Here is a 16,166-nt window from a genome sequence, read left to right as displayed (position 1 = left end):
GATGTGAAGTGAAGCAATTCACCGAGCAGTTCTGTTAGAAAATCACCCATTCCCCGAGAGAAGCAAACAAGCAAGGAGCCGGATTACCCCCGGACCCTTCTTCTCCCTTTAAACTCCAAATTCACTTACAAATAGATACAAACGACATCAATTCCTTCCCAGAGGGAAAATCCTTCTCGGGTGTCCAGAGCAAGGTGATGCGTTATGCAGTTCTGATTGGGTCTTAACCACGAGCTCTCAAGAAACAAAAACTAGCTAAGGCTCACTCAGCCAGTGCTCACCCTCTCCGAAGAACATATTCGGGGGAGAAAAAATGACTATTATGCAGACCCCGCCCAGGGCCCTTTTTATTTTTGCTAAAAAAGGCAGGAAGATTGGTGAAGGGAGAAGTTGAATTCATTCAATCATTCATTCAATCGTATTTATTGAGCGCTTACTGTGTGCAGAGCACTGTAGTAAGCGCTTGGGAGAGCAAAATAGAATAAGCAGACACGTTCCCTGCCCCCAACGAGCTTACAGTCTAGACGGAAAAATGAGAGTCGACCCCCAAGTGACTCGAAGCTTCAATCTTCGAAGTGTTGTTCTGAGTTCGTTCTTTCTTTCTACCTCTGATTTGATACCATCAACATCAATCAGTCAATCAGTGGTATTTATTAAACGCTTACTCTGTGCAGGGCACTCAAGAGTTCACTGTTTGAGATACAGCATGCTTTAGTGGACTGGGCACAAGCCTGGGATTCAGAAGGACCTGGTTTCTAATCCCGTCACCTCCACTCATCTATCCGGTGACCTTGAGCAGGTCACTTCTCTTCTCTGTGCCTCAGTGACCTTATCTGTAAGGTAGGGATTAAGCCTGTGAGCCCCATGTGGGACAGGGACCGTGTCCAACCTGATTAACTTGTACCTGCCCCAGTACTTAGTGCTTGGCACCTGGCATTTAACAAGTACCATAAGTATTATTCTGATAGTACGGAGTTAGCAGACACGTTCCCTGCCCTCAAGGAGCTTATAGTCTGGAAGGGAAGGTGGAAATTAATAGAAATAAATAAATTACGGGTATGTATTTAAGTGCTGAGGGACTGAGGGTGGGGTGAATAAAGGGGGCAAATCTTAGAGCAGAGGTGACATAGGAAGGAGTAGGAGACAAGAAAATGAAAGCTTAGTCGGGGAAGATTTCTTGGAGTTGTGCCTTCAATAAAGCTTTGAAGGTGGGGAATGTGGTCGTCTGTCTGATATGAAGGGGGAGGGAGTCCCAGACCAGAGGTAGGACGTGGATGAGGGGTCGGCGGTGAGATAGTCGAGATCGAGGTCGATGGAATCTATCGAGTGCCTAGCAAGATACTAACTTCTGGAGAGAACGATGATGGAGCTGTTGATCGGGGTTGACAGATGAACTCCAGAGCAGAGGCTTCGGGATCTAAAACCTGCCCGAGCTTGAAGAAGCTCGACACACACTGTCTCATCCCTGCCGGTGGTGTTCCTGCTAGGCCGTGGAAGGGGCAAGTGAATAGGAGAGCATATATATACACTCTCTGCCAGTCGGTCAGTCATTCATATTTATTGAGCGCTTACTGTGTGCAGAGCATTGGATTGAGCGCTTAGGAGAGGACAATACCACGATAAACAGACACAATCCAAGTGCGTCAGTGGACTGGGGCAGGAAAAAACACCATTAGAACCCAAGTCCCCTGTTTCCCATACCAACTCTCTTTGAAGTGGACCTACAGCAGAGCTACCGGGAAGCGTAGCGAGACACGGGTCACTATCCTCCAGGAACACAAAGTCTGAAGTTCCGAAGGGCTAAACCCGTTGCAAGAAGAGATTTGTCTGCCTAAACTCGATCCCCTCAGGCAGCGATTCTCTCTCCAAATTTGCTGATGGTGGGTAATGAGGCACCTTCCTATTTTTCCACAAAACCGTTCACTCCTCATCTCCCCAATCCTCAAGAAACTCCAGTGGTCGCCCATCCACCTCCGCATCCAACGGAGACTCCACACCTTCGGCTTTAAAACCCTCAATCCCCTCGCCCCCTCCTACTTTACCTACTCCAACCCAGCCCGCTCACTTTGCTCCTCTAATGCCAACCTACTCACTGTACCTCCACCTCATCTATCTCACCACGTATATTTCACCCACATCCTCCCTCTGACCTGGAACACCTTCCCTCTTCATATCCAACAATCACTCTCACCATCTTGAAAGGCTTATTAAAAGCACATCTCCTCCAAGAGGCCTTCCCTAATTAAGCCCTCATTTCCTCTCCCCCCGCCTTCCTCCTGCTGGCCCTTGCGCTTCGATTTGCGCCCTTTATTCACCCTTCCTTCAGCCCCACAGCACCTAGGTACATATCTGTAATTTATTTATTTATATCTGTGACGGTCTCGCCCTGTAGACTAAGCTCTTGGGCAGGGAACGTGCTTACCAACTCTGTTATATTGTCATAATAGTGAATAACTGTGGTATCTGTTTAGTGTTTACTATGGGCCAGGCACTGTTCTAAGCGCTGGGGTGCAAACAAGCAAAATCGGTTGGACATTGACCCTGTTCCATCCGGGGCTCACCGTCTGAATCCTCACTTTACAGATGTGGTAACTGAGGCCCAGAGAAGTGAAGCGACTTGCCCAAAGTCACAGAGCAGACAGGTGACAGAGCCCGGATTAGAACCCAAGTCTTTCTGATTCCCGGGCCTGTGTTCGATCAACTAGGCTATGCTGCTTCTCCCAAAGCTTAGTACAGTCCTCTGCACACAATAAGACCTCAATAAATTGATCGATTTATTTTCTCTTTTGTAATGATGAAGAAGACAAAATGCGTAGAATCTACCAAGCATGGAGGGCAAACTCTTGGCTCAATCCGCTCCCATGTTAGGGGAGTATTAGACTGTAAGCACCTCCAGGGCAGAAATGGTGTCTTCTACTTTAACTCTGCTCACGTAAGTGCTTAGCGCAGTGCTCTGCACACAGTAGGCTCTCGATAGATATCACTGAATGAATGGGGGGGGGGGGTGGCCTCCCAGGGCAAGCATCCGGGTAGCCAAGGGACACGAGCCAGACTTTCTCCTCCAGTCGATCTAGTCCAGACCCTTTCTTGGGAACTAGAAGTGTATAGATCAAAATCAAGAGCATTCAAATTCTCTGGCAACTTTTTTTGTTGCTTTTTTTAATGGTATCTGTTAGGCACTTACTATGTGTCAAGCCCTGTTCTAAGCACTGGGATAGACACAAACTGTTCAGGTTGGACACAGCCCCTGTCCCACACAGGGCTCACGGAGGAAGACCATAAGCTCGCTGTGGGCAGGGAATGTGTCTGTTTATTGTTATATTGGACTCTCCCAAGTGCTTAGCACAGTATTTTGCTTACAGTAAGTGCTCAGCAAATACCATTGAATGAAAAGGAAGGAGGATGTAATCCCCATTTTACAGGCGAGGTGACTGAGGCACAGACGAGTTAAGTTGGCTTGACCTGAGTCACAGAGCAGAAAAGTGGTGGAGCCCAAATTAGAACCCAAGTCCTCTGACACCCAGACCCATGACTGGCTCAGGCTCATTCTCAATTCTTCCCTTTGCCGCTCCAAGTAGCTGTGGGGGGAAGCGGAAAATAGTGTAAGTGCATTCTGATCCCAGCTCCGCCCCTGGCCTGACCTTGGGTAATGATGATGATGGTATTTGTTAAGCGCTTACTATGTGTCAGGCACTCTCCTTGTTTAACCTCTCTGGGCCTCACTTTCTTCATCTGCAAAATGGGGAGAATAATAAATACCTCTTCTGACCTCAGGGAGAGGCGATAGGGACAAAAAGGAGTGAGAAATGTGAAACTGCAAAGGAAAATAAAAGTGCTAAAATCCAATGTATTATCATTACAACTATCTCGTGATGCCGATATTTTCTGCGCACTTCCTATGTGTCAAGCACTGTATTAAGTCCTGGAGTAATAACAATAATAATAATAATAATAATGTTGGTACTTGTTAAGTGCTTAATATGTGCAGAGCACCGTTCTAAGCGCTGGGGTAGATACAGGGTAATTTATTGCCATTGTTCTCGTCTGTCCGTCTCCCCCGATTAGACCGTAAGCCCGTCAAACGGCAGGGACCGTCTCTATCTGTTGCCGACTTGTTCATTCCAAGCGCTTAGTACAGTGCTCTGCACAGAGTAAGCGCTCAATAAATACTATTGAAGTTGTCCCACGTGAGGCCCACAGTCTTCATCCCCATTTTACAGGCACAGAGAAGCGAAGCGACTTGCCCACAGTCACACAGCTGACAAGTGGCAGAGCCAGAATTCGAACCCATGACCTCTGACTCCCAAGCCCGCGCTCTTTCCACAGAGCCGTGCCGCTTCTCTGCCTATTAATCATGTTGGTATTTGTTAAGCGCTTACTCTGTGCCAAGCCCTGTTCTAAGCGCTGGGGGAGATACAAACTGGGATTAGAACTTATGACCTCTGATTCCCAAGCCCAGGCTCTTTCCACTAAGCCAGGCTGTTTCTCAGAGTGCGTACGAGATCATCGTATTGGACACAGTCCCTTTTTCTACCCGGGGCTCACAGTCTAAGAGGCATTCTATCCCCATCTACCAGCTCTACTGTAGCTTAATACAGTCTCCGCACACAGTAAGTACTCATTCATTCTTTCAGTCGTATTTATTGAGTGCTTACTGTGTGCAGAGCACTGTAGTAAGCGCTTGGGAGAGCACGGTATAGCAATAAACAGACACGTTCCCTGCCCGCAACGGGTTTACGGTCTAGAGTCGGGGAGGCAGACATCAATACGAATAGATAAGATGACAGATTTGGACATAGGTGCTGTGGGGCTGGGACGGGGGAGAAGCAGCATGGCTCAGTGGAAAGAGCACGGGCTTTGGAGTCAGAGATCATGGGTTCGAATCCCGGCTCTGCCACTTGTCAGCTGTGTGACGGTGGGCGAGTCACTTAACTGCTCAGTTACCTCATCTGCAAAATGGGGATTAACGCTGTGAGCCCTACGTGGGACGACCCGATTCCCCTGTGTCTACCCCAGCGCTTAGAACGGTGCTCTGCACATAGGTAGCGCTTAACAAACACCAACATTATTATTATAAAGGGAGCGAGTCAGGGTGACGCAGAAGGGAGTGGGAGATGAGGAAAAACGGGGCTTAGCCTGGGAAGGCCTCTTGGAGGAGATGGGCCTCCGGGAAGGCTTTAAAGGTGGGCAGAGTCACTGTCATTTGAGGAGGGAGGGGGTTCCAGGCCGGAGGCAGGACGTGGGCCGGGGTCGGTGGCGGGACAGGTGAGATGGAGGCACAGTGAGAAGGTTAACACGAGCGGAGCGAAGTGTGCGGGCTGGGTTGAAGAAATACCACTGATGACCTGATTTCCATTAGACCGTACCGCCTCGTCTTCACCCCCATCGGTATCTCACTGATAACTAGGGGTGAGGGAGGAGAAGCCGAAGGGGAATGCCTCTGAGATGGCCCCCGTCTCGACTGGAAGCTCCTCGTGGGAAGGGAAGATGTTACCCACTCTGTTCTATTGTTCTCCCCCAAGCGCTTACTACAGTCTTCAGCGCAGAGTAAGTACTCAATAAATTCGTTTGATCAGTAAGGAAGGAAAGTGGGGTGCTGCCCCCCATCCCCGGCAATGGCGTGAGAGTGGTGCGCAGAGGAGGAACCCGTTTAGGGGAAGATTCTCCTCCCGACCAAGACTCCGATCCCAAGGCACCAAATCGTTGTCTCCTGCTTCTGGTCACTGGGCCTCCCTCTAATCCAGACAAGCCTGGACCCAAAGTAATAATAATGCGTGGTATCTGTTAAGTGCTTACTATGGGCCAGGCACTGTACTAAGCCCTGGGGTGGCGACAAGCAACTGAGGTTCAACACAATCCCTCAGGGGATTCGCGGTCTCTCCCACGGACATTCCACAGAGGCATTTGGTCTGGCTGGAAAATTCTGCCCTGATCCTCCGGTACCAAAAGACAGTCATCCGGGACCTCAGAATTCTCCAATCCTCGGCTTCCGGCCCGCCTTCCTTCCTCCCAGTCGGAGGGGGTGGATTTGCTGGGTTGGCTGGCTCCTGCCCGTACCCCAAACAGCCCCGGCCGCGTCCGCCGACCACGGCTCCGCTGACCGCCGTTAAAACAGCCGGTGCCTCCCTCTCGTCACACCATCATCTCCCCACCCCTCCATCGCACCATCATCGTTATCATTCTCACCGGCCTTAGCGGCACGTCCACTCATTTACTTCTCCTTCCTCTGCCTCTTTCCTCTTCCTACCGCTCCTCTTCCTCCCGGTCCCGGCCTGCGGCTCGCCGGGGGGTCTCCGCGGGTACCGGGGGACCCATGAGAGGGACGGAATTCCTTGCTTCCCTAGGTTCCTGTGGAAGATAATGTCTCTCCCCAAAGCTGAAGTTTATCTGCAGCCCCACCGCGCCTGACCCTGTCTCCCCTCTAGATTGCGAGCTCGTTGTAGGGCAGGGATATCCTCTCTTTACTGTACTTTCCCGAGCTCTTGGTACAGTGCTCTGCACACAGTGCGCGCTCAATAAAAGCAGCGCGGAGCGGCGTGGCTTAGTGGAAAGAGTCCAGGCTCGGGAGTCGGAGAACCTAGGTTCTGATCCCGGCTCCGCCACTTGTCCGCCGTGTGACCTTGGGCAAGCCACTTCACTTCTCTGGGCCTCAGTCCCCTCATCGGGAAGATGGGGGTTAAGACCGTGAGCCCCACGTGGGACATCCTCGTTACCTTGTATCTACCCCAGAGCTTAGAACGGTGCTTGGCACATAGTAAGCACTTAACAGATACTCTGCCCACCTCATTATTATTACCGTTAAGTAGGACTGAGTGAATGACTGAATCGAGGAACCCTTCACTCCCGAAGCGTTCGGAGATGGGATTTCCAGCCGCCCAGTGACCCCAGCGAAAAGAAACCGATTCCTTTCGCCTCCTTCCCTCCCCGCACCCCATTCCCCCCCCCCGCCCACATCTTTTGCCCCCTCCCCCTCCCCTCCCAGCCCCATCCTTCGCTCTGACTCCTAATTCCCCCTCCCCCTGTGCAATCCGCCCCCCCCCCTCCCCTTGCTGACCGGCGTGGCTTCGTCCGGAAGTGGCCGGTGGCCACCTCTCACCATCTCGGCGAGCTCCGGGGCCCTCCCGGCCAACGGGATGAGGGGGGTGCGTGGGGGTCCCCGCTTCCTGCCCCCAGCTGTGGAGCCAAACCCGACCCCCCTCCCCTTGCCCACTCCACTCCATCCCACTCCGGACCGCTCCTGCGGCCCTCTGTTCTCTTCACGCCTCCCTGCCCTGACTTCCCCTCTCCAAAGAGAGGGATCCCACCGAGGGGAGAAAAAGTTTGCCACTCGGCCCCGAGATCACCCACAGAGTGCGTCATTATTAATCATCGTCATCATCATTCTCGTATCTCCATGGCTGTGCTGTCCTTCCCCGACCACCTAGTACAGTGCCCTGCATACAGCGAGCGTTTAAGAAACGCAATCGAACGAAGGAATATTATCATCGGTAGTCCCCGCGGCGTGGCGGAGTGGCTAGAAGCCGGGCCCGGGAGTCAGAAGGTCACGGGTTCTAATCCCGGCTCCGCCACCTGTCTGCCGGGTGACCTTGGGCCAGTCACTTCACTTCTCCGAGCCTCGGTCCCCTCATCCGTAAAATGGGGACGGAGACTGGGAGCCCCACGTGGGACGGGGGCCGCGTCCAGCCCGATTTCCACCCCGACGTCGAGCACGGTGCCCGGCCCGCGAGAAGCGCCTAACGGATCCCACAGTTATCACGACGACGATCGCGGGAGTGATGCCATCGGCCCCGTCGGTGGGGTGACCGCAAGCCTCCTTTGGGGAGCCTCCCCTCCCCGTCCCGACCCTCTCGGGGTTCTCCGCCGGCGTCGTCTCGGAAGGTCGGGACCCCCCCCCACCCCTCTTTGGGCAGCCGGCTGGGGCCGGGGCGGGGGGGGGGGGGGTCCCGGGGAAGGGGTGCGATGGGGAAAAGGGAGGCAGGGCGGCGGTCTACCTGGTGAGCGGCCTCCGCGCGGTGATGCCGGCGACGATGATGCTGGCCGGCCTAGGCGTGGCCACCGCCTTGAAGGTCCCCCGCCAGAACTTCTCAAAGAGCTGCTTCTCGCCCTGCCCCACGCTCGCCATGGGCCACCGGGGCCACCCACCCTCCGGGCCACCGGGCCAGCCGGCGGCTCTCCGCGGTGCTGAAAGGGGCCGGGCCGGGCCCGCCCGCCGCCGGGCAGGGGATGGAGGAGAGGAGGCGGTGGTCCTGTGGGGGAGGGGCGGCCTGGGGGATGCGGGGCTGGAGGAGGGGGGGGGGGGAGGGTCCCCCCTCGGGCCGGCCGGGGGGATGCGGGAGGCGCGGTGCGGGCTGTGGGTGCGTGAGCCCCGCTCCCGTTTGTCTGCGGCGCGGTGTGACGTCGGGGGAGGGGGCTGGGCCGCGGGAGCAAGACTTTGTGCTTCTCCCTCCTCCCCCTTCCCCCTCCCTGCTCTCTGCCCGTCGCCTTCATCTGCATCACAAAAGCCCGCAGATCCGCCACGGGAGACGTGCAGGGGGCGCGTGTGGGTCTTTGTGTGCCTGTTGGGTCTTGTGTGTGTGTGTGTGTGTCCGCCTGTGGGGTTGGGGGCGGGGGGGAGGGGGAGAGAGGGGAGGATCCGCCCTGACCCGGACAGATGCTCCAGCCTCTCTCTCCCCAAGGCCACCCGATCTCCCAGAATTTTACAGATTTGCCCCAGCGCTTAATACAGTGTCTGGCCCCTAGTGAGCGCTTACCAAATACCATTATTATTATTATTATTACCCCTTCCCCCCCCCCCCCCACACACACACACGCCTCGGGACTCGAGGGGTCTCTCTCTCCCCGGGGTGAGGGGTGCTGCTGTGGCCCCAGGCCGGCTCCTGCAAGGTCCTAGAGCTAGGGCAGGGGTGGGGTTGGGGGGTGGGGTGCTGCCCCAGCCCCCCACGCTCTCTCTGTCGCTCCTTTTTCATGGGCAGGACTTGGGCGAACTCCGCTCCTCGCCATCTGCTGGGGCTGCGGACGCTGCTTGCCAAGAGGCCCACACCGAAGCCAATCTCCCCGGCTCCTTTGTCCAGGGAGCCCGGCAGCTGGGAGGACCCCCCCTTCCCTCCCCCTCCACCTCCTCCTGGACCTCCACCTGCTGACGGGGCGGGGCGCCGCCCTTATTCATCCAGAGAAAAAGTCCCCGCAAGCCGTCCGGATCCCCCCGGGGACCGGGAAAGGTGGCAAAGGTGGGGAAGGAGTGTGAGCTCAAGATAGACTCCACCCGCTTCCAGGGGAAGCAACTTTCCCCCCCCCCCGCCCCCATAATTCCCCACTGGAATTTCGGAAAGTCCGGGAATAAGGGTTTTCCTTTCAGGATCTCTCCCTCTCCCTCTCGCTCCCTTTGTCTCTTTCTCCCTCCCTCTTTCTCTGCCTTCCTTTCTCTCTCCCCCTCCATCCCTCTAGCTTCCTTCCTCTCTCACCCTCCCTCTAACTCCTTTTCTCCCTCTCCCTTCCTCTCCCTCTCCCCTTCTCCCTTCTTTTCCCTCTCTCTCCCTCTCCCTTCCTCCCTCCTCTTCCTCTCTCTCCCTTAGTCTGTCTCTCCTTCTCCCTTTCTCTCTCTCTGTGTCTCCCACTCCCTTCCTCTCCCTTTCTCTCTTTTCCTCCCTCCCCTTCCTCCCTCTCTCTCTCCCTCCCTTCCTCTCGCTCTTTCCCTCTCCCTTCCTCTCTCTCTTTCCCTCTCCCTTCCTCTCTCTCTTTCCCTCTCCCTTCCTCTCTCTCCCTACCTCCCTCCCTCTCTCTCCCTCCCTCCCTCCCTCTCTCTCTCCCTACCTCCCTCCCTCTCTCTCCCTACCTCCCTCCCTCTCCCTTCCTCTCTCTCCCTCTCCCTCTCTCTCTATCCTTATCTCTCTCTCTCTCCCTTTCTCTCTTTGTCTCTCTCTTCTATCTCTCTCCCTTCCTCTTTCCCCCTCTTCTTACCACCCTCCCTCTCCCTTCCTCTCTCTCCCTCTCCTTACCTCCCTCCCTCTCCCTCTCCTTATCTCTCTCCCTCTCCTTATCTCTCTCCCTCTCCCCTTCTCTCTTTGTCTCTCTCTTCTATCTCCCTCCCTTCCTCCCCCCCCCCCCCCCCCGCTCCTTACCACCCTCCCTCTCCCTCTCTCCCTATCCTTATCTCTCTCCCTCTCCCTACCTCTCCCCACCCCCCCCCACTTCCTCCTTCTCTCTCTCAGCCTCTATCTCTCTCTCTCTCTCCCTTCCCCTCTCCGTCTCTCTGGGTGGAGGTCGGTGCCGGGGGGTGATGCCTCTGTAACCCTAAGAGTTGAGCGCGTTGAAGCGGAGTGAAGGTTAAGGTCCGGGGCCGAGCGGCGCAGAGCCGAGCCGCGTAGAGCCGAGCGGCGTAGCGGAGCGCCCCCATCTGGCGGCAGGCGGGATCCGTCCCCCGGCCGGTTGGGCCTGCGGGGTCGGGGGTGGGGGGGGGGGGGGGCTCCTCCTCCTCCCCGGGGAAAGGAGCAGGGGGCGGGGGAGGAAGGCGATGCAGAGTGGGGCGGGGCCCAGCGTCCAAGACAAAAGGCCGGGCCTCCTTCCCCGCCCCCTCCGCCCGGGGACCTGCCTCATCCGGCCTTGGCAAACTCTCCACGTGCCCTGGGATATTTGAAATCCCAATTAGTCATGATGATCAAACTGGAACCGAGCCACCGGCAGAGGGGCGTGGCCGGCGGACGATTCCTACCCGCGAAGGAGGGTCTTAGAGGCCCGCCGTGCCCTCGGAGGAGTCCCTCGGCCCCCGGGCCTCAGTTTCCCCACCAGTAGGACGGAGCCCTTAAATCGCCCGCCTGGTCCCGCTCCAGGGGGACTGGGGGGGAGAGGGACGAGTCGATGTGGCCTCGTGGCGTAACGGATGGAACGCGGGCCTGGGAGTCAGAAGGGCACGGGTCCTAATCCCGGCTCCGCCACTTGTCTGCCGGGTGACCTCGGGCAAGTCGCTTCGCCGCTCCGGGCCTCGGTTACTTCAGCCGTAAAATGGGGATCGAGACCGTGAGCCCCACGCGGCACCGAGGGGCCGCGTCCAACCCGATTTGCTGGCGGCCGCCGCGGCGTTTAGCGCGGCGCCTGGCACGTTACGAGGGCTCACCAAATGCCATAATGATCATCGGTGATTATAATAACGACGTCGGTAGCCGTTAAGCGCTTACGATGTGCAGAGCACCTGTTCCGAACGCTGGGGGAGATACCGGGTCATCGGGCCGTCCCACGTGAGGCTCGCGGTTAATCCCCATTTTCCAGATGAGGTCACTGAGGCCCAGAGAAGCGAAGCGACCCGCCCACGGCCACACAGCTGACAAGCGGCAGAGCCGGGATTCGAACCCATGACCTCTGACTCTGAAGCCCGGGCTCTTTCCACTGAGTCTTCGTTCTGTTGGAGGCTCCCAAGGATCTGAGGGAGACTTTCGCGGGGAGCGGAGCTCTTTAAGGGAAAGATTGCTGTCATAATTTCAGATCCTAATTGTTAGGCGTTCCTGGATCAACCCGTTTCCCATCAAGGGGTCCATCTCATCACCCCGGAAACCCCCAGGAATTCTCGGCCCCCTCCCTTTTATGACATTCGATCAGCGCTCACGATGTGCCCCGCTCACTGTGTGCTCGCTATGTAGATACAAGCAAATCAGGCGGGGCACGGTCCGTGTCCCACGTGGGGCTCGCGGCATTAGTCCCCATTTTACAGATGAGGCAGATCAGGTACAGCGATGTGAAATGACTTGCCCGAGGTCACACAGCAGAAATATGACCGAGGCAGGATTAGAACCCGGCTCCTTTTGAGTGAGCTAGATCCCCCAACCCGATCAGGACCCTCATATCCCGAGCCGAAGCTCCCATCCGTACCTTTTCAAAGCATCAACTCTATCGGCCGGTCCTTGAGGTTGAGAGAAAGCCCATCTGTTGCAAATCCTCCTCCGGCTTGATTGAGAACGAGGCCGTGATTAATTGCGCCATTAAGAAACATGGATTTGGACACATTTTTTCCCATCAAGTTCAGGTTTTGCTCTGGGAATGTGTGCCTCGCCACCTAAATCCTTTGAAAAGGACCAGCCAGAGACTTTATTCTCGTTTCAGGGCAGAGGTAGAAAATCAGGGATTGAGGACAAAATTTAGGGCTTGGATTGCATTTCTAAGAAAATGAAGGATGGGAGCCCTAACATCCTTGAATCATCAATCAATCAATCAATCAACCAATAATAATAATGATGATTATGGCATTTGTTAAGTACCTACTAGGTGTCAGGCACTGTACTAAGCACCGGGGTGGATACAGGCGAATCCAACCGGACTGTCCCACATGCCGCTCAGTGTCTCAGTTCCCGTTTTCCAGATGAGGCCGCCGAGGTACGGAGAAGCAAAGTGGCTTGCCCGAGGTCACAAGGCGGAAAAGTGGCGGAGCCGGGATTAGAACCCACGACCGCTGACTCCCAAGCTCGGGCTCTATCCACTGTGCCGTGCTACTTCAAATACCGATGATATTGGTGGAGTTTTTACTGTGTACAAAGCACTGCAGTTCTCCTGGGTTGCAGTCATTCGTTCGTTCAATCAATCGTATTTATTAAGCGCTTACTGTGTGCAGGGCACTGTACTAAGTACTTGGGAAAGTACAGTACAACAATAAAGAGTGACAATACCTGCCCACAACGAGCTCACGGTCTGCGGGGGGGGGGGGGGGAGACAGACATCGATACAAACAGATATCAATAAAAATAAATACAATAGACGTGTACCTAAGTAGATTAGACTGTAAGCCCGTCGATTAGACCGTAAGCCCGTCAAACGGCAGGGACCGTCTCTATCCGTTGCCGACTTGTTCATCCCAAGCGCTTAGTACGGTGCTCTGCACATAGTAAGCGCTCAATAAATACTATTGAATGAATGAATAAGTGATGTGGGGCTGGGAAGGAGGGGATGAGCAAAGGGAGCGAGTCAGGACGCCGCAGAAGGGAGTGCGAGATGTGGAAAAGTGGGGCTTAGTCTGGGAAGGCCTCTTGGAGGAGATGGACCTTCAGTAAGGCTTTGAAGGGGAGAGGAGTGACCGTACTCTCCCAAGCGCTTAGTACAGTGCGCTGCACACAGTAAACACTCAATAAATACCTTCGATTGATTGACTGTACTAAGACCTCGGGAGGGTACCGTAAAACAGAGTTGGTAGACACGTTCCCTGCCCATAGTTTACAGTCCAGAGGGGGGGACCCAGCTTCGCCTAGCGGCTAGAGCCCGAGCCTGGGAGTCAGAAGGTCAGGGGTTCTAATCTCGGTTCCTCCACAGATCTGCTGTGTGACCCGGGGCCAGTCGGTTCGCGCTTTTTTTTTTGGTATTTGTTAAGCGCTTACTATGTGCCAAGCACTGTTCTAAGCGCTGGGGTAGACACAAGGCGATCAGGTTGTCCCACGTAGGGCTCACAGTCTTCATCCCCATTTTACAGGTGAGGTAACTGAGGCACAGAGAGGTTAAGCGACTGGCCCAAGCTCACACGGCTGACAAGCGGCGGAGCCGGGATTAGAATCCATGACCTCCGACTTCCGAACCCGGGCTCTTTCCACTGAGCCACGCTGCTTCGCGCTGTGCCTCGGTGACCTCATCTGGAAAATGAAGATGGAGACTGCGAGCCCCATGGGGGACAAGGACTGTGTCCAACCCCATTTGCTTGTAGCCACCCCAGCGCTTAGTACAGCTCCTGGCACACAGTAAGGGCTTAACAAATGCCACGCTCGTCGTTCTCCTGGACTCGGCCCAGTCAAGGCACGGCGGGCTGACCATTGCTTTGACAGTAGACTACGTTTCAGACTCTTGTCACCCGTGACCCTGTTTGTCATTGGAGGTTGAGTTTGGGACTAGTCTAGAATGCAGCAGCGACACATTCTAGAGAAGCAGTGCGGCCTAGTGGATGGAACACGGACATGGGGGTCCAAAGCATCTGGTTCTAATCCCGGCTGTGCCCCGTGTTTGCTGTGTGACCTTGGGCAACTCACTTTACTTCTCTGATCCTCAGCTACTTCATCCGTAAAATGGGGATTAAGACTGTGAGCCCCATGTGGGACGGCGACTGTGTCCGGCCAGATTTGTATGTATCCACCCCAATGCTTAGAACAGTGCTTGACACATTCATTCATTCATTCAATAGTATTTATTGAGCGCTTACTACGTGCAGAGCACTGTACTAAGCGCTTGGAATGAACAAGTCGGCAACAGACTTGTATATGCACATAGTAAACACTTAATCATAGGAAACACTTATTCAAGACACATAGTAAACGCTTAGTCATTCATTCATTCAATCGTATTTATTGAGCACTTACCGTGTGCTGAGCACTGTACTAAGCGCTCGGCACTTACTGACAGATACCACAATTATTATTGTTACTGATTTTTGGAAGATGGAGGTGTCCCAGTTATAGAGGAAAGTGGGATGCCACAGTTGCTCTATAAAGCTGCAGTGTGATTTAAGTGACGCCATATTCTGTCAGTCTTACAGAGGGTACATTGATCTTTTTTACTCCAGTTTTGCCTCTTGGCCTATCCAGGCAGGGGGTGCTGCCTAGGTAGCAGAAGTCTATGATCGTTTTCAACTCCCACTTACTGCGTACAGAACGCGGAACTAAGCACGTGGGGCAGTTCAGTATAACAGAGTTTGGTGACACGTTCCCTGACCGCAATGAGCTCCGAGTGCTCTGCACGCAGTAAGCATTTAATAAATACTGCGGCTACTATTTTCTGGAAACCAGCGTAACGGGAGAGAGTCAAGGGAGGAGATTCAGGTTTACCGTGCGGAAGAAGTCAGAGGTCACGGGTTCTAATCCCGGCTCCGCCACTTGTCAGCTGTGTGACTTTGGGCAGGTCACTTCACTTCTCTGTGCCTCAGTGACCTCATCTGGAAAATGGGGATTAAGACCGTGAGCCCTGCGTGGGACCCGATTACCCTGCATCTACCCCAGCACTTGGAACAGTGCTCGGCACATAGTAAGCGCTTAACAAATACCGACATTATTATGAGAAGCAGCGTGGCTCGGTGGAAGGAGCACGGGCTTTGGAGTCAGAGGTCACGGGTTCGAATCCCGGCTCGGCCACTTGTCAGCTGTGTGACTTCGGGCAAGTCACTTCACTTCTCGGTGCCTCAGTTCCCTCATCTGTAAAATGGGGATTAAAAGTGTGTGAGCCCCACGTGGGACGACCTCATTCCCCTGTGTCTACCCCAGCGCTTAGAACGGCGCTCGGCACATAGCGCTTAACAAATACCACCATTATTAGTAAGAAGGTAACGGTAATCCTTAATTTTCCCAAGAAAACTCTCCGGATCCACTACCAGAACGACTGCAGATGGAGGTAGGGAGCTCCGGGAGAGACGTGTCCGTGGCGTCGCTCTGGGCAGGAGACGACTCGACGGCATAAGACAAGGATGGCTACTCTTTAGTTCTACGTATGGATTGCCAGTTGAGGTTGGTATATAAATTCAGTCTTCCTTAGGCTTAATGCCAGCCCGAAGAGCTTGACCGACCTCAAAAAGCGACTCGTGATCGTTCCTCCTTGTGGACCCTTCTCATGCAGCCATGAGCGCCTAGCGGTTCCTCTCTGCCGGATCCAAGGACCGTCCTCGAAGGTGCTCTCGGCCTGTCGAGATAGATGACTTCTGGAATCGCGTGATGTCACCGACTTTCCGACGCTGTGTTTCATCCTCAAGGTTGACCAAGTCTACGCTTAATCCGCGAGACTGTTTGACTCTAATGGTGACAAAGTCTCTTCGACTCCGACCCGGGATAATGGTTCCGCCGCACACCCGCACACGCACCCCAGAGCAGATCATACACAAACAGGCTAAGTAGAACAGACTCAGCATCAGACGGCAGCCTCTCCATCTGTCTTGTCTCATCTTCTTTTATTTACCCAAATGTTTTCGATATATACCGACTTTAGACGTAGACTGAGACTTCAGGACCCGGATCTCTTTGTCTTGTCTGTTTACCGCTCCCTTTGAATGCAGCGAAATATTCTCTTTTGAAAGGCTTTGAAGTGGAAGAGAAAGGCAACTGACCTTTGATAATAAAAAAATAAAAAAAAATAAAAGCCAAGACCGTTTTTTATACTTATACAATGCAGATCTGGAAGCCTCCAGGAAACACAATGGGGTGTTGAACAATCAAAGCCGTCCG

The 16,166-nt window shown here is 54.4% G+C and overlaps 1 protein-coding gene across 2 annotated transcripts in view; it reads right to left on the bottom strand.

The window, feature by feature from the left end:
• Nucleotides 1-8,182, bottom strand: part of SRRM4 (serine/arginine repetitive matrix 4) — a 166,100-nt gene extending 157,918 nt beyond the window's left edge. For both annotated transcript variants that reach the window (XM_029048490.1, XM_029048497.1), the window contains exon 1: nucleotides 7,992-8,182. In XM_029048490.1, coding sequence (XP_028904323.1) covers nucleotides 7,992-8,122 — 131 coding nt within the window. In that variant the 5' untranslated portion in view covers nucleotides 8,123-8,182. The remainder of the gene's footprint in view (nucleotides 1-7,991) is intronic.
• Nucleotides 8,183-16,166: the final 7,984 nt, after the last annotated feature.

Source organism: Ornithorhynchus anatinus, chromosome 2 (genome assembly GCF_004115215.2).
Source record: "Ornithorhynchus anatinus isolate Pmale09 chromosome 2, mOrnAna1.pri.v4, whole genome shotgun sequence".
Classification (NCBI taxonomy): Eukaryota; Metazoa; Chordata; class Mammalia; order Monotremata; family Ornithorhynchidae; genus Ornithorhynchus; species Ornithorhynchus anatinus.
This window is presented reverse-complemented; position numbering and strand designations above follow the sequence as displayed.